Source organism: Scatophagus argus, chromosome 6, assembly GCF_020382885.2.
Source record: "Scatophagus argus isolate fScaArg1 chromosome 6, fScaArg1.pri, whole genome shotgun sequence".
In the NCBI taxonomy this organism is placed as follows: Eukaryota; Metazoa; Chordata; class Actinopteri; family Scatophagidae; genus Scatophagus; species Scatophagus argus.
In genome coordinates, this window is record NC_058498.1 from 3,554,698 (window position 1) to 3,577,290 (window position 22,593).

Here is a 22,593-nt window from a genome sequence, read left to right on the forward strand (position 1 = left end):
TAATGGTACAACAAAACTTTAAAGCAAAAACAACAGTGGAAACAGATCACAGAGACGGCCCATGTTTAAGAAACACATCCATTTTAATATTAAACATGACAGCAAGGAAGTGTGTTGGTATAAAAAAAAAACTAAAACAATACAACAATACAAAACAAACATGTACTAAAACAATACATAAAACAATGTTTTCTGAAGGGAAAAAAATGAGATGACAAATTCTTAAAAAAGACTTAAAAGACTTAAAAGCTTGTCTATTTACAACACAACAGAGAGGGTGTGTGCCACCATCTGAATGGCTCTGAGAGGGTCAACAATATCTTTTAGCTTGTCCTTTCTGAGAACCCAATCGGGCGCAAACCTGAAAAACATAAAAACAACAACAGGACATCAGTTACATCTGCAAACACCTACCATGTGTTTATCTCAGAAACATTCAGCACATGTACATACTTTGGTGCAGGGCGGGATTTACGGGGCGTTGCTTGAACGAAGAAGCTCCCGTTGATTGACGCGTTCATCTTCTGTTTAATAACAGTTCTTTCCGCGTCCATCTTGTGTTTCCGAGCGGTGAGACGATAAATGCTGCGTATCCGATCCAACACCTTGGGCAGCTTCTTGACCTCCTGAGGAAAATTTTTAAAAAGTTTGCATTACACTTCTATAGCCGCATTTACCGTAATATTTTGAATTGTTATGTTGTTATGTTATTTTAAATGTTCTTTAATAAGTGGAGTGGTATATTTCAAAAGGTTGTATGTGATAGTCACTACAGACCACAGCACGGTGCTTGTCTTGCAGGAGGAGAGCAAGAAGGAAGCAGGCCTTAGTGAAGATACTGCCACCCTTTTCTGCCACTTTATCCCCCGCTTTCTCCCGGTATCTCTGCAGCAGGTCCAGCAGCGTTTCCACAGAGTTTTCCACCAAATACACTGCCTCGATGGTCTTGTGATACTGACGGAGGGAAACAAAAAACAGGGAGTGAGGGGATGAGAGTCAAAGGAAAGAAAAGCAACATTTTAGCCATGATGGCTAAGTGACTTTGGATGACAAAGCAGGTCTGTCAGTGGGTCCGTCCACCTGTTTGGTGCAAACTGAAATATCACAACACACTGCTGTGAAATTTGGTACAGATATTCAACATCCGCAGGGAACAAATTGTGGAGACCTTCCGAACTTTCCTCTTTACACCACCATGAAATTTTGTGTGTAATGTCTCATCAACATTTGGATGGCTAGCCATGAAATTCTCAAGATGAATCACAATAACTTTGTGGTCCCCTCACGTTTCCTTTTGCCATAATCAGGTCAAGATTTCAATGTGCTCAGTACTGTGGTTTATAACCAAATAACCGCAAAACTCACAAGCTGTACTCTGTGTGTAGTGCAAGTTAGCAATGTTAGCATGCTAACACGCTTTACTAAAATAATGAAAATGTGATCATTGTACTTGCTAAACGTCTGCGTGTTCATGTCGTCCTTGTGAGCACAGTGATGTTATTCACAGCAGTGATTTCAGCAAAATGCTTAACAGCCTGACAGAGCAACTGTCATGGCCTTATCAAGCCAAATTCCCCAAAGACAATCACCAAGTCTGTTGAATTTAAAAACACAACCTAAAGCAAACATGTCGATCTGCACGGTCATCATTCTTTACTGAACAAACTAAATTTAAATACTGACCAGGAAAGATGAAAAACAGACAAGTAAAGCTGAATGTTTTGCAAATCAAGCAACCAAAGTCAACAAAGCCAAAAATCAATAGAAATCAACATTCTGGGATGAGGGAATGCAATACCCAAACAGTCTAATGTCCTCTCTCCTCACTGCACAAACTTTTACTGCACTTCTAAAGCTTATTTTCTGTGTGTCCATACTTTTGTTTAACTTTTTGAAATTTTGTCTAAATGTCATGACTTTTTAACCATAATATATGGAGGAGGACATTTGATAAACCTGATGAATTTAGCAGTCTAACACAATCATTTCAAGCAAAATTCTACTTGTTTCTGCTGTGCCTTATTTTCAACAAAAACTGCTGACCGTTCCCAGAGTTAGTCAGTTAATTATTCTGTGATTTCAAAACACAAGTTCCGTAAAATAAACAATATATACTAAATAAATTATGCAAAGGATACTGATTCTTGGTCAAATTAACGTTGTGGAGGACCTGTGTGATTCTGTTTTAAGTTAGCAATCACAATCGATTTAATTGCAATCACCTGCAATCTAAACTGCTGTCTTTTTTCTTGATACTGAAATGCCCTGTAGACTACAGCCAGACTTGAAATAGCCAGTATGAATTTCTCCGTTTGAAAGACTTGTCCACTATACTGCTCGCTGTAACCCATATTGCACTGAAGCAAGCAATTCACATGGCTGTAATGAACCTGAACTTGATTTTGCAGAAGAGGAACTGAGTCTTGACTTCAATTAGCTAATATAAAGGAATAGAAAGTCCACAGGGAAGTGAGATCAGATCCTCAGAGGAAACACTCTGACCTTCAACTTCAGTGCTCAGTTTAAGGTCACTGGCATTAAACATTGTAAAATGTACTCTTGTACTGCAGTATTACTAGCAGCACTTCCAAATCTAAATACAGATTTACTGGGGCATCACAGACAAAATGTGAGGCATAAAAGCCAATAAGTGACGGTTACATCATATGAAATCAAATTGGTAAATACACTGCAGACACACAGCAGCTGACAGAAAGATGAGGTCATATCATACAGTGAAATATTAAGTTTTTCTGGATGAATACATGTCAATATTAAGTAAAAGCGGAAGCTAAAAAGGGGAACGAGAATGCTGAGCTTTCAGGTTTCACCATAAGTCATGAATAACACCACCAAACACATTTTTTTTTCTGAGAAGTTTAAAAGTTTAAGCACACATGGATGTCAACTAGTCTGATCACCGATTGACATCAGTAATCAGTACGAGCACACATTATTAGACTACAAAGCATTAACTAAACCAATAACTAACCAGTCAATGAATGTCCTATAACCCCGTCATGTGGTGGAGCGATTAATAATGTTAATAATGTGTAGTTGGCAACTCATAGCCACATAACCTGAGAGGAAAGGCAGTAGGACTAACAATACTGTCATTCTGACGAAGAAAACCTTTTCACAAAGTCGACTGATGGCAATATTCCACATTCTGGGGTTTGTACCTTGGAGAGGTTGAGGAGGATCTGGATGGAGAACGTAATGACGTCCATGCAGGGGACGCTCCTGTTGCAGCAGCGGATGAGCGTGAAGATTACGTTGGTGGCTCCGCTCTCTACCAGGCGCTCACAGCACTCTGGGGACAGCCTGGTGGCGGTCTCTGTACACACACATATACACACACACACACACACACACACGGCCTTCTGTTAGTGCTCAGGATAAATGGACTATTGACTGAGACTGAAGAAGACACCTGAGCTCATGCTCTGCAAGCATGAGCACATTCCTTCTGGGTTTTAGAGTACACACATCAGGTTTGGGCAATAAAGTCATCCTCATACTGACAACACAAGCACTTTTGGTATTACAACATGCAACCAAAAAAACAAAAGAAGGAACATTTTCTTCCACACTTCCTTGTTTCTCATGGTAAGCACTGCTGTCAACACCAGAACTACAGTGGGTTCAGCTCGAGGAGGGGTGGGGTGGGGGGGGGTGTTGGAAATAACTTACAGCAATAACAGACCAAAGTCCCTGAACCTCATGCAGATGTATCATGTATCATCTTGGAATTACAGAATGCGTACGATTCACTTTAGAACCGACACCTGTGTCCGTGTCCTCCATGTCCCTGCATTATGTTATCTTAGGTTGATTAGCAGAACCTTACCCAGATTTTTCAGGGCCTCTAGAATGTAAGAGAAGTGTTTGTATCGAAGAAGGTAGTCCAGGGCAGATGAAGTCTTGTTGCACAGTTTGTCTTCCTCCCGGACGTCAGCAGAGACTTTGCGCAAGCGGTGTCTCAACTTCACCACCTTGGGATTGTCATTCAGGAGGCGGGAGCGATGCCCTCTCCACAGAGCCTAGATGTATAGCAGGAGGAAGATGGAGAGGGGAAAAAAAACTCAAACCAGTGGGTTCAGAGCACCGAAGTAATCCGAATCAAATTCCCCTCTGAACGTCGTACCTGAGCTTTGAGAATGCCTTGCTGAATCCTGTTCTGGCGCCTGAGAAGGAGGAATTGCCGGACGGCCTGCTGGATGACAGATGCAGCCGTGTGGCGATGAGCTAACCAGCGCTTGGCTGCTCTCTGGGCTATGACCACCTTTCTCCTGTCCTCCAGATAACGTCTCCTCTGCTGCCTCGCCCTGACCCATTGCTAGCAAAAAAAAAAGAGAAAAACAAAACATAGTACGAAACGTTGTGCTCTTCACTGACTGATTTAATTAAATAAATTCATCATCTCAGTAAAATGCTTTTCCCTGGCAGATTTTGTTCTGAAAAATGGCTTTGTAGGCTCTTTGTCACTGTACCTGTATGGTGATGACAGAATGGATTTGCCTTTTGGCTGACTCCAAAGCCCAATGTGCTCTCACAGCTCTTTGGATCTTTATAGCATTGAGATGGTGGAAGACTGCAGATGTAAAACGGAGCCTCCTCTCTGCACTGGCTACCTCTAGTACCTGAAATATAATGGCATACATAGGACTATAAACTTAATTTTCCCTTTTATTTAGACAACAAATAACATTTTAATTGTGCTTCTTTTCAGACTGTTTTTAACTTCAATATGCCAACTAAAAGCTGTCCGGAAGGAAGGCAAAAAAAACAGTCTTACAAACTATGAACTTCCAATAAAGCCCATTACCTGTCGTCTTGTAATCCAGGCTCGACAGTGTGTCTGAAGTGTGATCGCAGCTCGTCTCATTCGGGTGTAATTGTTCCTCTCCAACCTGCCGAGCTGCACTGCCCGGACCCTCCGCTGAAGTTTCACAGTGGCCTCCCTCTTCCTTTGGAAGATGCGTCTCTGCACTGAGCATCTCCACTGTGACTGTATAACAATGGCTGCTTGATTCTGTTGTCTAATGTCCCTCCTGACACAACAGCCTCTAAGAACTGCCTGAAGGAAGATGGTGGATTGTTTCAATTTGAGAAACTTTTCTCTGTCTTGTCTTTGAAGAACACAGGAACGATAATATCGCTGAATGATGATGGCTGAGAGACGCATGGCCTGGAATTTGACTTCCTCTCTGTGCTTTCTGAAAACAGATTGGATCACAGTGGCAGCCTGATGCCGACGAGCAACCTCCTTTCTGACCTGCTGTCCTCTGTATGCTGACTGGATGATGATGGCTGCACTGCGCAGTTTCAGATGCTGTGTTCTGTGTGCTTTTGCTGCTACAGTGGCCCGATACGTCCGCTGGATGATGAGGACAGAGGATTTTAAGGTCAGGTACTGCTTGTGTTCACAGTGTGCTCTGTAAGCTCTTTGGATGACACTGGCTGTCTGATGCCTTTGTTGGATGATGCGTCTGCATTTCATTCCTCGATATGCAGCCTGTAACACAACAGCAGCTTTTCGGCACTCTTGGTAATGTTTCAGTTCATTGTTTCTCTGCCTCTGAGCTCTAAACCTCTGCTGTAAGACACGGGCTGCCCAGCGTTGCCTCCTAAAGACTGACTGCTGTTTGTGTCTCTTGAAGTTTGCTTGAATGACAGTAGCTGCCCTGTGCGCCTTGGCAATATTGGTTCGCACATGATGACCTCTGAAAGCTGCCTGAAGAACGACGGCAGAATTTCTTACTTTCAGGAACCTCTCTCTTTCTTTTCTTTGAAGAACGCAGGCCCGAAAGTATCTCTGGATGACAACAGCAGACAGACGCATGGCCTGGAATTTGACTTCCTCTCTGTGTTTTCTGAATGAAGACTGGACCACAGTGGCAGCCTGATGCCAACGAACAACCTCCTTTCTGACCTGGTGACCTCTGTATGCTGACTGAAGGACAACTGCAGATCTTCTCATTTCTAGAAAGTTTTCTCTGTCTTGTCTTTGAAGAACGCAGGCCCGAAAGTATCTCTGGATGACAACAGCAGACAGACGCATGGCCTGGAATTTGACTTCCTCTCTGTGCTTTCTGAAAACAGATTGGATCACAGTGGCAGCCTGATGTTGACGAACAACCTCCTTTCTGACCTGGTGGCCTCTGTATGCTGACTGAAGGACAACTGCAGCTCTGCGTAGTTTTTGATATTCTTGCATTTGCTCCTTTGCTGCTACAGTGGCCCGATACGTCCGCTGGATGATGAGGACAGAGGATTTTAAGGTCAGGTACTGCTTGTGTTCACAGTGTGCTCTGTAAGCTCTTTGGATGACACTGGCTGTCTGATGCCTTTGTTGGATGATGCGTCTGCATTTCATTCCTCGATATGCAGCCTGTAACACAACAGCAGCTTTTCGGCACTCTTGGTAATGTTTCAGTTCATTGTTTCTCTGCCTCTGAGCTCTAAACCTCTGCTGTAAGACACGGGCTGCCCAGCGTTGCCTCCTAAAGACTGACTGCTGTTTGTGTCTCTTGAAGTTTGCTTGAATGACAGTAGCTGCCCTGTGCGCCTTGGCAATATTGGTTCGCACATGATGACCTCTGAAAGCTGCCTGAAGAACGATAGCAGAATTTCTTACTTTCAGGAACCTCTCTCTTTCTTTTCTTTGAAGAACGCAGGCCCGAAAGTATCTCTGGATGACAACAGCAGACAGACGCATGGCCTGGAATTTGACTTCCTCTCTGTGTTTTCTGAATGAAGACTGGACCACAGTGGCAGCCTGATGCCAACGAACAACCTCCTTTCTGACCTGGTGACCTCTGTATGCTGACTGAAGGACAACTGCAGATCTTCTCATTTCTAGAAAGTTTTCTCTGTCTTGTCTTTGAAGAACGCAGGCCCGAAAGTATCTCTGGATGACAACAGCAGACAGACGCATGGCCTGGAATTTGACTTCCTCTCTGTGCTTTCTGAAAACAGATTGGATCACAGTGGCAGCCTGATGTTGACGAACAACCTCCTTTCTGACCTGGTGGCCTCTGTATGCTGACTGAAGGACAACTGCAGCTCTGCGTAGTTTTTGATATTCTTGCATTTGCTCCTTTGCTGCTACAGTGGCCCGATACGTCCGCTGGATGATGAGGACAGAGGATTTTAAGGTCAGGTACTGCTTGAGTTCACAGTGTGCTCTGTAAGCTCTTTGGATGACACTGGCTGCCTGATGCCTTTGTTGGATGATGCGTCTGGATTTCATTCCTCGATATGCAGCCTGTAACACAACAGCAGCTTTTCGGCACTCTTGGTAATGTTTCAGTTCATTGTTTCTCTGCCTCTGAGCTCTAAACCTCTGCTGTAAGACACGGGCTGCCCAGCGTTGCCTCCTAAAGACTGACTGCTGTTTGTGTCTCTTGAAGTTTGCTTGAATGACAGTAGCTGCCCTGTGCGCCTTGGCAATATTGGTTCGCACATGATGACCTCTGAAAGCTGCCTGAAGAATGACGGCAGAATGTTTCACTTTCAGGAACCTTTCTCTTTCTTGTCTTTGAAGAACGCAGGCCCGAAAGTATCTCTGGATGACAACAGCAGACAGACGCATGGCCTGGAATTTGACTTCCTCTCTGTGCTTTCTGAAAACAGATTGGATCACAGTGGCAGCGTGATGTTGATGAACAACCTCCTTTCTGACCTGCTGTCCTCTGTATGCTGACTGAAGGACAACTGCAGCTCTGCGTAGTTTTTGATATTCTTGCTTTTGCTCCTTTGCTGCTACAGTGGCCCGATACGTCCGCTGGATGATGAGGACAGAGGATTTTAAGGTCAGGTACTGCTTGTGTTCACAGTGTGCTCTGTAAGCTCTTTGGATGACACTGGCTGCCTGATGCCTTTGTTGGATGATGCGTCTGGATTTCAGTCCACGGAAAGCAGCTTGTAAGACAACAGCAGCATTTCTCTTGGCATTCAGGACTTGCATCTCCTCTCTCATTTTCTTGTTGGCTCTGTAACGTACTTGCAATACACTTGCAGCCCAGTGGAGCTTCTTGTAGTAAGTTCTTTGCTGGTACCTTTTGAAGTTAGACTGAATTGTTACAGCTGCCCTACGCTGGATACGCAACTGCTTTCTGACCTCATATCCTCTGTAGGCTGCCTGCAGACAAATAACTGCCCTGCGCTTTGATAGATAGTCCAGACGGTCTTTTCTTGCCAGGGTCACTGTTCTGTACATCTGCTGACAAACCAACGTTGCTGCCTTGATGGCGAGGAACCTGTTCCTATCCCGAACGGTGAGGAACTTTCTCTGAATGATCGTGGCAGCTTGGTGCATCTCTGCAATTTTCCCCCTGGCCCTGTGGCCACGATACGTTGCCTGGATGACTACTGCTGCAGATTTCATTGTTCTGTACCTCTGCATCTCTTGATCCCTGAGCATTTTAGCCCTGTATCGTTCCTGAATAATGATGGCAGCAAACTTGGTGGCAAGGTAAGCCATGCGCATTCTGTGCATCCTGAAATGAGCTTGGATTGCTCTGGCAGCATTGTGTCTCTTCTTCAGGTCTTCTCGTACTCTAAATCCTCGGTAGACAGCTTGTATCTTTAGGGCAGCCTGCTTCAGTCCTCTGTATTCATTTTGCTGTGCCCTGCAGGCCACAAGAGCTCTGTACCTGCTCTGGATGATAATCGCTGCACTTTGCAGGAGAGAATATTGTTTCTTACATAAAAACATCCTAACTGAAGACTGGATAACAGTTGCTGCCCAGTGCCTCTTCTTAAGCTCTGTCCTAACCTTCATGCCTCTGAATCCAGCCTGGACTGTAACACAGGCGGCTCTCATGTTCAGGTATGCTTTCCTCATCTCCTTGCCAGCCACATAAGCTTTGTAGCGACGCTGTATGACTACAGCAGCTGCCTTCTTGGACTTGTACTCTGTTTGCACTCTGTGCCGACGGTAGTAAGCCTGTATCAATTTTGCACACCAATGGCGCTTTTCTATCCTTTTCCTGTCAGCTCTGCCTCTCCAGCTAGCTTGTATGGTGAGTGCAGCATTCCTAAGAGCATCATAATCCTTCTTTGTCTCACGAGCCAGAATTGTGGCTCTGTACTTTTGCTGTATCACAGCTACAGCTTTTCTGAAGAGACAGTAGCGCCTTTGGGCAGCACACTTCCTAAAAGCTGCCTGGATCGCTGTTGCTGCGTTGTGCTGTTTTTTCAGGGATTCTCGAGCCATCTTTCCACGATAAGCTGCCTGTATGGTTATGGCGGCGCATCTCATTCTCACAAACATTTGCCTTTCCACATCTCTTTCCACTGAGGCCCTGAACCAACGCTGGATTATGACTGCAGCACATCTGATCTTTGCCACCTGTCTTCTGACAGCATGCCCTCTGAAGGCACTTTGAATGACAACAGCCGAGTGATGCTGCAGCTTCAACATGTGAAAGCAGCGCCTCTGTACAAGACTTCTGTATTGGGCTTGAATGAGCACAGCGCTTGTCTTTATCTTTTTGTATCGATGCCGACACCTCTGCATTCTATACCAAGTCTGAATCCTTACAGCTGCAGTGGATCTTTCAGCCATTTTCCCCTCATACCATTTCTTAAAAACAGCTTGTATCACTTTGGCAGCACGGTTTTCCTCTTCCATTTTCTGGGTTTTCCATCTTCTGTATCCTCGTTGTATTTTTACTACAGCATTTCTAACGGAGACATAATGTTCCCGATCTCTTCTTGCGAGACCCCACGCTCGAAAGTGCTTCTGAATGACCGCTGTTGCCCAGCAAATTCTTCCAAAAGCAGAGGCCGCCCTCCTCATTCGCCATTGTGCTTGGACAACAATGGCGTAGTATCTGAGGCGTTGATAAGCCCTCATGGTTGAAAACATCCTCCACTGAGCCTGTTGGGACAAGATAAGAACCATCTATTCAAAGAACAATAGGGTCACAAAATGGCCACACATTGAAATTGTGGGCATGTAAATTCAGGACCAACACTACTGTGTTTCTTACAGCTGGGATTATTGTTGCAGGTAAGCACCACAAGTGACCTGATGATGCTGAGAAACATTCGTCTGTATTATATGTTATGTGATATTTTTCATTTTGAATCAATTCTAGATATTTATTCAGTTATCATGCAAAACTTAAGTCATTTGTAGTTTGTTAACAGTCCCACCTGGATTGCAGTTGCAGCTTCATGCTGCAGAGCCCGAAGTTCAGCCTCTTTTATCATCCTCAGTCTGTTGCGGGCCATATAACCCCTCCAGACTGACTGGATGATAACGGCAGCTCGATTCTGCCTCTTGGCTCTACGCTTATGGAGAAAACGCCTCACAACTAACTGGATTTTCACAGCAGCCATGCTTCTTTCCTGTATTCAAACAAAATGAACAAGCAAAATAAACTTATTACCATTTTTTAGCCATTGCATTTCTTTCCACGTCAGGTACCTATCACAATATGGCACAACTTCATATATTGCTATTTTATTGACCTCCAGAACAGGTAGCTGCAAGCTGTGCCAATTAGTCTGAGTAACAATGAAACTCATCTAAAACACAAGCTCAACAAAAACTTGCAATGAAATCCAGTATTTTTTCCCCAGTAGGGGCAAACTTTGCTTACCTTCTTTGTATCTGAACTTGAAATATAACCATTAAATATCAGGAAATCATTAATGAAGGTAGATTTATTATTATTTATTATATTACATTTCTTATTAATTATATTTATCTAGACTTACTCACTACACGTAGCATCTCAGAGTCCTTTTATTCAAATATTACAAGATTTATTAACGTCAAACATAGCAGTGAGAGAATCAGTTCGAAACAATCATGTAACCACGACCAACCGAACAGTAAGTGGCACTTGCCTTTACTGGAAGGTGAACCTGTTCAGTAAAAACAAAATCTTAGCACAAACCCTGATAAAATAGAAAACTAAGAAGGGAAAGATGAGCACAAAACACACACACACACACACTCTCTAAGTCAACCATAAATCAGACTGATAAAACCCCACCCCACTGCAGGTGTACCATCAAACTAACCTTGTAGAGCTGTAGATCTTTCTTTAGTTTGTATTTCCTCCAGGCGCCCTGTATGACCCGGGCTGCTCTGGTTTCATTCCGCAGGTCCAGAAGACGAACGCACAGGAAGGACAGGTATGACATCACAACCTGGAAACAAACACATTTGAATGAAGGAAGACATGTAGTATTGCACTGTGGTATGTAAACTGATCTTTACACATCTTAGTGTTAGTTTAGTTTTTTTTTTAAATTAATATTTCGCTGTGGATGTTTAATGTCTTTCCATCTACGGTGTTAAAAAGATTTAATAACGGATTTACAGAGTAACAATTTGATTTGATTGGTTTGATGTTTAATCCTTATCTGTATTTTGAACTTTGGGAAAAACAGATTGGACCAAAAAAAAAAAAAACACCTGTGTGCTCTCACCTTCTCATTAGGGATGGTGTTGGACATGTCGGCTGGGTTGATCATGGCCGGAACTCCGCCCAGGAAAGACACAGCTGTGTTGACCTGCCTGAAGTTGTTCTTCTCGTTCTCCAGCAGCTCTTTAAACTCCACTGACGGAGAATCTGGGCCTGTTCACAAAGTAATCACAGGGCTGTTACTCCAGTCTCTTTGTGCTCTCCATTAAAATCCATACATACGTAGTTTGCAAAACACACATTTAAGCCACAGCATGGCATCATTCACTGTCTTAGATGTTTACCTTATCTTAGGACACAGGATGTTAATGTACACAATATTGTGCATTTGACTTAAAACTTTGGCCCCGATTTGTTTGTTATTAACTCTTAGTGAATTTCCAAAGCAACATCAGTGGACTTTAATAACTTTCAAAGCTCTCCTCGTTTGTTTCCAATAAACACATTCATAATGGGTGGGTTTGGCTCAGATAAAGTCAGCTAAAAAAACCCTAGCTTTTTTTTGTTTTTAATTTCACACGAAAGCACTGAATGTCTTTTCTACACTCTGATGCACAACAGATGGCTGTGTGACTTTTTTTAAAAAAAAAAAGTGCATCGCGACAGCTGCATGCTGCACACATCTGGCAGGTACCGTTCAGGCCTGTTGGAAAGGAGTCAAAGGAGTCGTCAGAGTCACTGGCTGAGCAGCTGAGCTCCAGGCGGCCCCTCGGTGAGCACTCAACGGTCTGAGTGGTGCTGTGACTGACAGCCTCCTCTGACAGCAGACTGGGGTGGTAGTGGTGGATAAGGTAGCAGAGGACGCGGCCATCCGAGAACGCCACGGTGAAGTTCTCCACCTGCACAGACAGATGACACGCTTCAGTCACTTTGTTCTTAAAGGAGGACTTGTGAGACCGTGACTGTAATTTAGGGCTATAAAAATAAGCCTGTTTGTTGTAGGCAGGAGAGCAATGGATACGTTGTGCTGCTGTCAGTTTTTTGTCAGCCAGAGTGCAGAAGCGACTTCCTAAAACTTATGTTAACTTTATAATCTAATCAATGTCAAAATAATTTCAAGACACTTTAAGGTCTAAAAGGTCAGATTAGTGGATTTGAGGCTTTTTAGGATCTGCAGAAACCAGACTACATGACATTAACAAAGAACAGCAGGCAAACAAAGCAACACTGACTACCTGACAAGAAGAAATGAATCAACAACATCAGTTTTTCAAGCTCACCTTCAGATTGTAGAAGTTGCACACAGCTCGGACCCAGTCCATCAGCAGCGTAATCTTCGTGCTGCTGTGTTCATACGGCACCCTGGCCTTTGCAGGACTGTGGTGAGGGCCCCGATCGGCCCTCAGCGCCGCCAGCCTCCGTTTGGTCCTCAAGGTCCTCTTCAGAAAGCCAATTTCCTCCCTCAACTGATCCTCGTCCAAAATCACCTCCACCTTTGATTTGGATAAAAGCCTATCAATCAACCATTTCCACAACTTAAAAAAAAGAGCAGACGTTTGTGACAAGTTCGGATACACACATGGAATGCAAAGATGATTTTCCACAACAGGCTCAGCGTCTTCTCTCTGTGTCCGTCTGCAATATCTTTGGAATCGATGGTGGAGCCTGAAAATGAGGACATTAATTAATTTTGAGAGTAAAAAGGCCAAACATTCACTGGTTCTACCTCCTCACATCTATCATTCCAAACTGAATACCTTCTGTCTGGCTTTGGGACAGCTGACATGACCGGGGAACTTTGAGAATGTTACCTTGAGCTTTGGAAATTAGCTCTGAAGACTTTTCACCACTTCACCATAAGCAACAATAATCTACATACCTAATAGTGAAAATAACTGCTGGTGATAATTGTCTGACCTGTTTAGGTATTAAAGCACAGCCATTACTGAAGCTGTTTGATGATTTATAGCCATTTGGAAATGTTTTTGTGATTTATTTGATGAAGTTATTGTGTTCACCAATTTCTTTTCTGTCTTAAAAACAGGACTCGTCATTCCGGACTGCTTAGTCACTCGGACATTTCATGCAGAAATGCACACGCACAAACAATCATGCCGTCACGTAAAGTTCATACACATCCAACACAGCCTCTTAAAGGATGAAGCAATCCAATCGTGTTGCTGTGGCGCCGTACAACAACAGCTGTTTGTGATCAAACACAAAAGGTGTGCAGTGAAATGGCAGGTGCTCACGCTCAGCTGAAGTGATGCAGTAAATGAACAGTCTCCACAAAAGCGCCACAGTAGTGGAAAATAAAGCCCAGTATGAAAACACAGTGAATACGTGACCCCTCTGTGAAAGAAAACATCACACTGAACATAAAATACTGAGAATCTCATTTTCTCTTTCGGGTCAGCCGTCTGGCTGCTTTGCTGTTCGCCCAGGGAGAAAAATCATAATTACCACGCTCATCCTTGAGGTCGACCCCTCTGCTTTTGAGCACTTGCAGAGCCACGTCTACATTGTGGATCTTTTGCAGGCGGCTGATGGCTGGCAGGCGGAGCTTGGCCGACAAAGTCCAGTCCTGGATGAGGAGCTCCATCACTCGCCTGGAAGTAAAGCCCACATTCATTATGAAGACAGTGACCAAGAATCTTTGTGTGCCTCTTTTTTGACATCTTTGGCAACATGTGCTTAAAGCTGATGGTTGAGATCACAAATGATCCCAATGTATATCATTACAGAGACCTTCGTGAAGCAAAAGTACATAACTCTCAGCTGGCTGCTTTACAATTTGTGATCTTGCGAGCAGTAGGAAATTTTTACAGGAATCAAATGCAGAAAAAAACTACTTAACACCAAATGAATGTTTTACTTTTTGATAAAATGGATGGGGTTGAGGTCAGGGCTCTGTGTGGGCCAGTCAAGTTCTTCCACACCAAACTCATCCAACCATGTCTTTATGGAGCTTTGCTTTGTGCACTGGGCCACAGTCATGCTGGAATAGAAAAGGGCCTTCAACAAACCCTGAGGAACAGCCCCATAAAGAGGTGTGTCTGGGTACTTTTGTCTACATAGTGTACTCTATTCCTGCAAAAGATCTGAATCAGAATCAGCTTTATTGGCTAGGTTTGCGTATACAAACAAGGAATTTGACTCCAGTTAGACTTTGCTCTCAAAGTACACAACAGACACTTAACATATTAGGAGTAAGAAACCACAAGGGAGCAGTAAGAAACATAAAAGATACTATATACAATAAAGACAAAAGATAAAAAAATACTACAAACAATAACAATGAAGAGAGAGATGGAATAGTGCAATGATCTTACCTCCTTCAAGTTAATTTCTCAATTAATTAATTAATGCTGTTTTTTAAATTAAGAAGACTGTTTAAAAGGCACTTTTGAATTGAACTTTGAACTGTTTAGAACTGGAGGCCGACTGAATCAAATCATGAGTGGTGTGCAGACCAGACTCATGACCACACCAACAAATGGGCCAGCATACAAACACCGAATGTAGTATAAACAGAACAGCCACCACATCCACTCTGGAGTATATTTGACCCTTAAGTCTACCTTTTTTCCTGATCATGTTGTTCTTGATTGTTTTGACCTTAAATCGCTGTGAGGCCCTTTCACACTTCTTCTCCTATTAAAAGGAAGTCCCATGAAGAGGACGTTTAAATCACTGAAGAGATTTTACTCTACAAGGATCTGCTGGGTCTTTGCATTACATTTTTTTACTTGTATTTCTGTGCATTACAGTAAGAAAACACAAAAGTCAGCAGAGCTGCCAGGGAGAGCATCCTCAGTAAGAATCCCAGAGAGGAAATCCCCGAACTGAAGCTGCTCTGCTGAAGAGTCCTTAACTTTAAATCCCTCCCAGGTGCAGGGAAACTGCCGCGTAGCTGAGCCTGACCTCTGAGAAGCGAACATGCCAGACGGGATCACATTAAAATTCATGACATTTCACTCACACTAGACGAATGCCGCATTTCAAGTCAACTGCCAAATTCTTCACAGCGAAGTCGAACTCGTCCAGAGGCATCTGAACGTGACAGACGGGCAACCCGAGGTAGCCGAGGTGCCGGGGGAGGATCCCCTCTCCGCTCAGGAAGTCCCTGGAGAAGGCCAGGAGCAGGTCTTTACTTGTCTGAAGGGGGAAAAACAGCGCACAGTTTATTAAAGCCCAAAAAGATCTCAAAGCTGTCAATTGAATCCTGGTGTGGACAAAACAACACAACCAGGGCCACCTGAAAAGGTGAGCTTTGTGGCATGAAAACAACTGGACCAACCACGGGATGTTTTGAGAGCAGAGGTTTTAGAATGATTTCAAAAGCTAAGCTATTAAATCCAACTGCTCTTCTGAGTGTATCGGTTTATGTAAATTATTTGGTAAGTGTGGGGTCAAACAAGCACAGCCATTTACGCAAGTTAACACCATAAGACGGTCCTGATACTCACATCATTACACTCTGCCAGGCTTAACAATCAGATCGATTGTTCTGCCGACAGCACAGCAATGACACAGACTGTTTTCACATACAATTAAACTTACACTTACTTATTTTTTTCTGAACGCAATGTCACCATTTATTTGACTTTTATAGCTTTGAATTTCTATTTTCTGAATATATGCTTAAATTCCCCTCTTAATTCTGATATAAACAGCACCAGGTCTCACACAGTAAATAAAAGCAAAGTAAAAACAACCTGATAGGCCTGAAACAAATGCAAATATTTATAAAAAAATACAGACAGACCAGTGCTTACGTGTTTATACTGTCATTTACCAAATTTGATATTGCATTTAATGTTTGTTGATGACATGCGAAGGCCTTGGCCTACCTTGAACTCTGCGTCCAAGCAGAACAGACAGGGGTTGTGTTCAATCAGTCGGGACTCTTTGGCTTTGTCCAGGAAACACACCAGCAGGAGCAGCTTCTTCAGAGTAAAGCGAGACAGCGCCTCCTCGTGGCCTGACCAAGAAGAAATGTAAACACATTTGTTTGGGATATTCCAATAGTTTTGCATGAATTTCCTTATTTTCTCCATGCAGGTCTTAAATAAATAGTTACTCAAAACCTGACTAAAATCAAATGTTAATTTTCACAAAAACCATCCTTCATTTGTGCTTATAACTTGCAAGAGGCATTCAGCAAATTTCAAACTAAAAGAAAACTTGAAAATGCTTGGCCATTGTCAGGACATCTGAAGGTACGGTGGGCTTTTGGGTCAGACACTGTGCAGTATATTCCTAGAAATAAAGATTTGACTTTTTTTCAGTGACGCTGAGAAAACCTTCAGCTCAAGTAGAGATGCAACCATTGGCTTAATCAATCAGTTGATCAAAAACATTAACTGAGAACAACTTTCAGAATCAATGTGTGAGATGAGAAATACAGCCTGAGCCGATAAAACGCACGACACCCCTTTAATTCCTTTGGGTTCAAATATACTCAAGTATCTTTAAGTTAAGTCAGCACCTCAGACTATTCCTAATTCCTTTTGCAGCTCTGTCACTAAGACAACACAGTCTCCAGTCTGGATGACACAAACATTACCTTCCTTGTAAAGGTGAGGCACTTTGGCGTGTCTGAACTCAGCGGCGATGTCTGGGTTCCACAGCAGCCGCTGGAGGATGAACATAGCCAGGCCCAAGGCATCATTGTTGCTTTCCAGTGAGATCAGCTCCCCATAGATTGTCTGAGAATGAGTGACATTGTGGTCAGAAAGCAACACAGCATGGATAGTGAATAAACAGTACACAACAATGTTTGGAAAAGACACAAAAAGTAGAAGAAAACGCTGTTGTATCGAAATACCTCAAGTCCAATCCGTAACCACAGTGGATTGTATGAAAGAAGCCAGTTGAGGACTTTACGGCGTTCACCTAAAAACAAAAAAAAAAAAAATCCATTACTTTTGGGCTTATCCAGGGTTTAAGAGGAACACCTAGATACCGGTTTCATAACGGAATGGCGACCTACCAATGTCCTTCCAAAGATGGCGGTCTTTTCGGACGAGCAGCCTCTTGGCCTCTACCTCCAGTTCGAGTCTCTGAATGGCCTTAACCATGGCCTCAGATGTGAATAGCTGGCAAGCCGAACGGCGCAGGCGGTTCAGTTTCCGCCGGGCCGTGTAGGTGCTGAAAGACACCTCCTCTTTGGTGGGAGCTTTGGGGACACTGAACTTGTCATCTTTGCCCATGGCGATGGACACAGCGTTCACTACACAAGAAACAAAAGAAATATTAGACTGCAATTAATTACCATTTTATGTTTCAACTTAAATGATCTTCTGCCTCTTGTAAACACAGATTTTTCTCAAGTGAAAACGTGCTGAATGTGTGAAAGGATGTTACCTTTAGCAACTTCAGTGTTGACTTTAAAGTCATCTGGGGTGAGGACGTAGTTGATCCACCATGAAAATCCCCGCTCCTGCTTCTCAATCCACCTCTCGTCATAAAACATGTTCTTGGCAGCAAAAGGCATTGGATGTCTCGGTATGACTGCAAGAAAATGAGAGACGCAGAAAACGAAAAAACTTGTTAAGATACACAAAAGCAAACTCCATCTTCAAGCACCACAAAAGGCTCATTTCACGGTGTTCTGCTATCAAGTACCAGTTTGAGCCGGCTTAACAAAGGTCAGCTTTGACTGCGCAACAGCAACAACTTTGGCCGTCTTCACAGATGGGAAACCCGATGACTTCAGAGACTGAGCACCTGTGAAGGAAAAAAAAAAAAAAATCTTAATCTCTAAGACTTTGTTGGTAACCCAATTTCCAATTTTCTCTCATCTGACGAATCCATTAATCAGCTAACTGTAGAAGCTGTACACCAGCAGACTACACTACGAGCACAGCACATATACACATACAAACATCATTTTATACCTCGTGATGCGAGTTTGGAGCTTGATTGCTTCATCTGGACGGGATTCGCAGACCGGGCAGTCTTCAGAGATGATGTAGTCATGGAGCGCACCGAGCCTGACCAGAAGGAAAAAAAAATAAATGGATAGAAAAACATTTAAAAAAGCATTACAGTAAACACAGAGGGTCAAGGCAGTTTTTAGTTCCAATACATTTTTGGAAAGAGATATTCAAGACTTTTCACTGACTTCATGCATGAATTCACTGCCATTAACATCCATCCACCAAGGATGACCTGAATAACTGACTCAGGATGTAACTAACCACATCAGTTAGGACATACAGAGTTAGAAAACTACGGCTATTTGCACCCTTAAATTGTTCTATAGCAACTAGTCTTTGGTGGACACAAGCCAAGATAGAGTTAAAAACTTTTAATGTCACATTTTTTTCCATGTTCAAAGCCAATGCAATACTGGAAACCAATATTTGGGTATTTTTAACTCCAGTCGACTACAACTACAGTTATAGTTCATGTCATGTCCAAACCAGTTGCCAACTGCTCTTTAAACTGCATTTTTTGCGACATTGAACTTCACTGCTGGTTTTTATTATTTGGTCTACTCACATTGAAATAATTGGGGTGGACAAAATAATGGAAACACTTGTCAGTATGAGAAAACCGCAGCTGAACAGAACCAAGAAAATGATCATAGAGTTGTACAGAAGGCCCTCTGAACAAGTTAAAAACGTAGAACTCTTCTCATTTGCTTACCTGCTGTTGTCGTCTGTTGTCTCTGTGATGCACTTCTCCTCTTTTGGGCCGATGCTGAGGCCTCAGTTTTTCTAGATACCACCCTGCTCCTTTTCACACGCTCCATTTTCCCAGCATCCTCAGTCTTCCCGTCACTTTTTAAATACTCCTCGCTCTTCCTCTTCTTGCTCTTCACCGCCATGTGAATGGGAAATGAGTCTTCCTGAACAGACGGAGGTGCCGATGCACTTGGAGACAGCTCATACACATGAGGGTCTGAGGTGAGTTTGAGGTGAAGAGGAGAAGATGAGCCCAAAGGCGACGGAGAGGTGACAGTAAAAGCGATGGAAGCCTCAGCTGCAGGTGTTGGGGAAGTGGCTGAGAAAGAGAGGCGAGCAGGAGCCACAGAATGAGGAGAGGCGACAGGGAAAGTGATGGGTGTAGGTGAGCCATCAAGCCGAGGAGCCAGGCTGGAGGGAAGCTCTGGGGCTTGATGCTCATCGTCACACATGGAGCTGGCAGCCTGCACGTTTTGCTGTCCCTTAGTTCCTGTGTCCAGGTCTATCACAGGAAGACTTGGAGTACCTGACTGAGACTCACACTGACTGCAGCCATCAGACAGCTCAAGTGTTTTTTCTAAGAGCCTCCGCCTTGACTTCTTTATTTTCCTTCCACTGTGGCCGTTTGCCTCCACTGGTGCCTTCCCCTTCGTCACTGTGGCAGAGGTAAAAGAGGTCTTTTTGACCTTTTCTGTGGCCTTATCAGGCTCTGGAACAACCACATTTTTGCTAACAAAGAAAGTCAGCCTGGGCTCATCGGACTCGGCTTCCTGTGGGCTATCGGGTAATGCTTTGAGGACAGGTCCACAGCCATGATTCCCACTCTTGGATTCCAGTGAATCTGAAAAGCCATAGCTTGAATTTGTGTCTGGAGGACTGCTGTTAATGTGGCTCAGATCTGAGTCAATAAGAGCTAGTGCATCTTTCAAAGACAGAACTGGGGTTCCAGTTACAGCACTGTCAGCTTCATCGGCGTCGGCTACAGACATCACAGCAGCAGAAAGTGGGCTATCTGCGTAAATATGGGGCATGAGTTTCTTAAGCCTGTCTGGTGTCCCGATAGGTGACAGCGTCCTGTTGAGAATTTTGGTAAGATCTTTATTTTCAGGTTTGCTGGCCAAGGTATCTGTGCTTGCAGACATGTTGCCATAGTCCGTGAGCTTCCCAGCTGGGACGAGCGGGTCGAGGGGAGAGTTCCTCTGAACGTGATAGACATTCTCCTGGTCCAACAAGGCCAGAGACTGTTGGCTCTGGGTGGAATTCAAGACCTTCTGCTCCTCCGATTTCTGAGGGCAAATGTCAACAGGACTGTGCTTGGAGAGGGACCTCTCTCTGACAGCTTTTCCCTCATTGAGAGAAGCAAGCGGGCTGCGAGGCTTTTCCCGTTTGTACTGTGGTTTTCGGGACACTTGGAAGGTTTTATTGGCTACCATCTTCAGTGGCTGATCTGCTTTCTTTCTCCTGGGTGCAGCCACTTTTTCTCCCTCTCTTTTGTTTTTGATTGTGTCCCATAAGCTTTTCTGAAACACAGAAGAAAAGCAAAGAAATGGCAGTATTAGATGTAGTGATCAAAAGTTCCCAGATATCCGGGACTGCGTGATCAAACTATAAATTGGGCCTGACTTTGTTTGAGAAGCTTTAACGAGGCCTTTTATTTTTCCATCTGCTTAAAATAATGACTTGAGAAATTAATTAACTGCTTTCCAAGTAATTTTCTTACTAATTACTAATTTCTTATTGGTGCTGCTCTATTAGAATCAATAAGAATCTTTATCCATTTGAATGTTCCTCTGCATTCAGTTGAGATTCACCTTTTTCTTTTTCGGTGCTTCTGCTCTCCCCAGCATAACAGCCTGGTGCTTAAGGACCCCGTTGGCATTGAAGATGATGAGTTCTCTGATTCCACCTTCTTCTGCTGGAGTCCAGGTTATTGTCAAACTGAATGAGCCCTCGGGCTGCAAACACAAAGCAGAGGGCAAAATGTTCACCCAATGCACTCTTACAATGGATGCAAGCAGGACGAAACAAAAAAAACAAACTTTAAGGATACATTGATCGATGTGTTGTTGCATAATAAAACTCCGGACATGATAACAGCTTGGTTCACAGGTTCTGTGGGATATGACCCTTCTCTAAAGTACATGAACTGTGTCCCATCATGCAGGAAAAGGCTGTTGAGGAACTGTTAGCTCAGAACATACCTGAACCGTGAACGTCTTGTGGTCCACAGAAAAGCCTTTACATGAGGGGATCTTTTCAACTGTAACCTCCGCTTCTGCATCCTCTGTCGGGTTCTCAATTTGCAAAACGGCGGTCTTGGAGGTTCCCAGTTTTACTGTTCCGAATGACAAAAAGGGAGCCCTTGAAAACTGGATCAAACTCAAAACAGGGACATCATTCTCCTTGTTGCCGCCGTCCCTCCTTATCGGACTAAAGTCCAGAAATCCTCTCCGTGTTGACGTTATCGTTTCTGCCATTTTAAATAAAAAAGTTAGTTAAACGTCTCACAATCCATGTGCGCTGCTCACTAACGCTGACTGCTCACTATTAGTAGTTCCGTCCCTTTACTGACAAACGTTAAAGCACACTTCCTTCAACAACATACTGAAAGACGGTGTAGTTTGAAATTCGTTCGTGTTGTTTACTCGGCCAATGATAAGCCAGGGGTGGCTATATCTTGTCCAATGGGAAAAGAGAATAGATCGAATCCATATGAATACATGGCTATCAACCAATCAGTAATGGAGTGGCTTTTTTTAAACTGCTTTACGCCCCGCCCATATATTCCACGCGTTAAAGTGAAGCTGTGCCACTCTAACCATGTTTTTGGAAACCACTGAAGCAAAATTATTAATTTATCGTCTCATTTATTTCGATCTAATTCCACCTACGCACAGAAGTAATGCCAAGAGCCAGAACTAACATTTAGCCATTTAAAATTTCCGCAAAGAAGACCGCACGACTGGATTGTATCTCTGCTTTAAACCAGATGGTGGTCCAACGTTTTGCTATTTAGTGAGAGATCTGTCTGTGTATACGATCTTGGCTACAACGTGCCCTTTATTTTTTCAGACGGAATTAATTGAAAGTGTTTGAGACAAATAACAAAATCATTTCGTTTTCTGTCGGAATTTATCGCACATGAGATTGCTTTGTAAATATTAATTCATTTAAAAAAGATCATCGTCACAGCACTGAATTGCCACAAAAGTGACACTGGTATTTCCATCCAATGGATAGCTCGCCGTGATCGTATAGTGGTTAGTACTCTGCGTTGTGGCCGCAGCAACCCCGGTTCGAATCCGGGTCACGGCAGTTTTTTGTGAGACATGACTTTCCCATCAAAGCAAGAAAGAATTTTAACAATTACGGTGAAAATTTCCCGTCCGTTATTGTTGAGTCACAGATTAAAGCGCACGACATTGCAAGTGAGAAGGCTGCGTTCATCTTCACTTCTGCTTTCTCTCCACTTCAGTTCAGAGGGAAATAATCCATTGTACTTCACTCTA

The 22,593-nt window shown here is 43.4% G+C and overlaps 1 protein-coding gene and 1 non-coding gene across 2 annotated transcripts; one reads left to right on the plus strand and one right to left on the minus strand.

Moving 5' to 3' along the window:
- Positions 1–157: 157 nt before the first annotated feature.
- Positions 158–21,713, minus strand: aspm (assembly factor for spindle microtubules). The gene is made up of 26 exons (XM_046391937.1): positions 21,286–21,713; positions 20,896–21,039; positions 19,047–20,604; positions 18,293–18,388; positions 18,021–18,122; positions 17,760–17,906; positions 17,386–17,625; positions 17,221–17,288; positions 16,960–17,101; positions 16,244–16,374; positions 15,373–15,548; positions 13,854–13,999; positions 12,970–13,055; positions 12,671–12,883; positions 12,085–12,289; positions 11,455–11,603; positions 11,044–11,172; positions 10,168–10,362; positions 4,829–9,889; positions 4,494–4,643; positions 4,148–4,339; positions 3,851–4,043; positions 3,183–3,337; positions 778–954; positions 454–626; positions 158–361 (listed from the first exon to the last, which is right to left on the minus strand). The coding sequence occupies exons 1-26, from the start codon at positions 21,559–21,561 to the stop codon at positions 259–261; spliced, it is 10,407 nt and encodes a 3,468-aa protein (XP_046247893.1). The 5' UTR covers positions 21,562–21,713; the 3' UTR covers positions 158–258.
- Positions 21,714–22,327: 614 nt separating this feature from the next.
- Positions 22,328–22,399, plus strand: trnah-gug. Its single transcript has one exon. It is a non-coding gene; the product is annotated as a tRNA-His (tRNA).
- Positions 22,400–22,593: the final 194 nt, after the last annotated feature.

What these genes read in the sequence shown, in the direction of transcription:
- aspm (XM_046391937.1), bottom strand. Translation starts at nt 21,561, where the DNA reads ATGGCAGAAACGATAACGTCAACACGGAGAGGATTTCTGGACTTTAGT. An exon ending in AAGCACCGAAAAAGAAAAAG is followed by an intron (nt 20,605 to 20,895) that starts GTGAATCTCAAC and finishes TCTGTGTTTCAG; the next exon opens with AAAAGCTTATGGGACACAAT. An exon ending in AAGGCATTCTCAAAGCTCAG is followed by an intron (nt 4,044 to 4,147) that starts GTACGACGTTCA and finishes CTATACATCTAG; the next exon opens with GCTCTGTGGAGAGGGCATCG.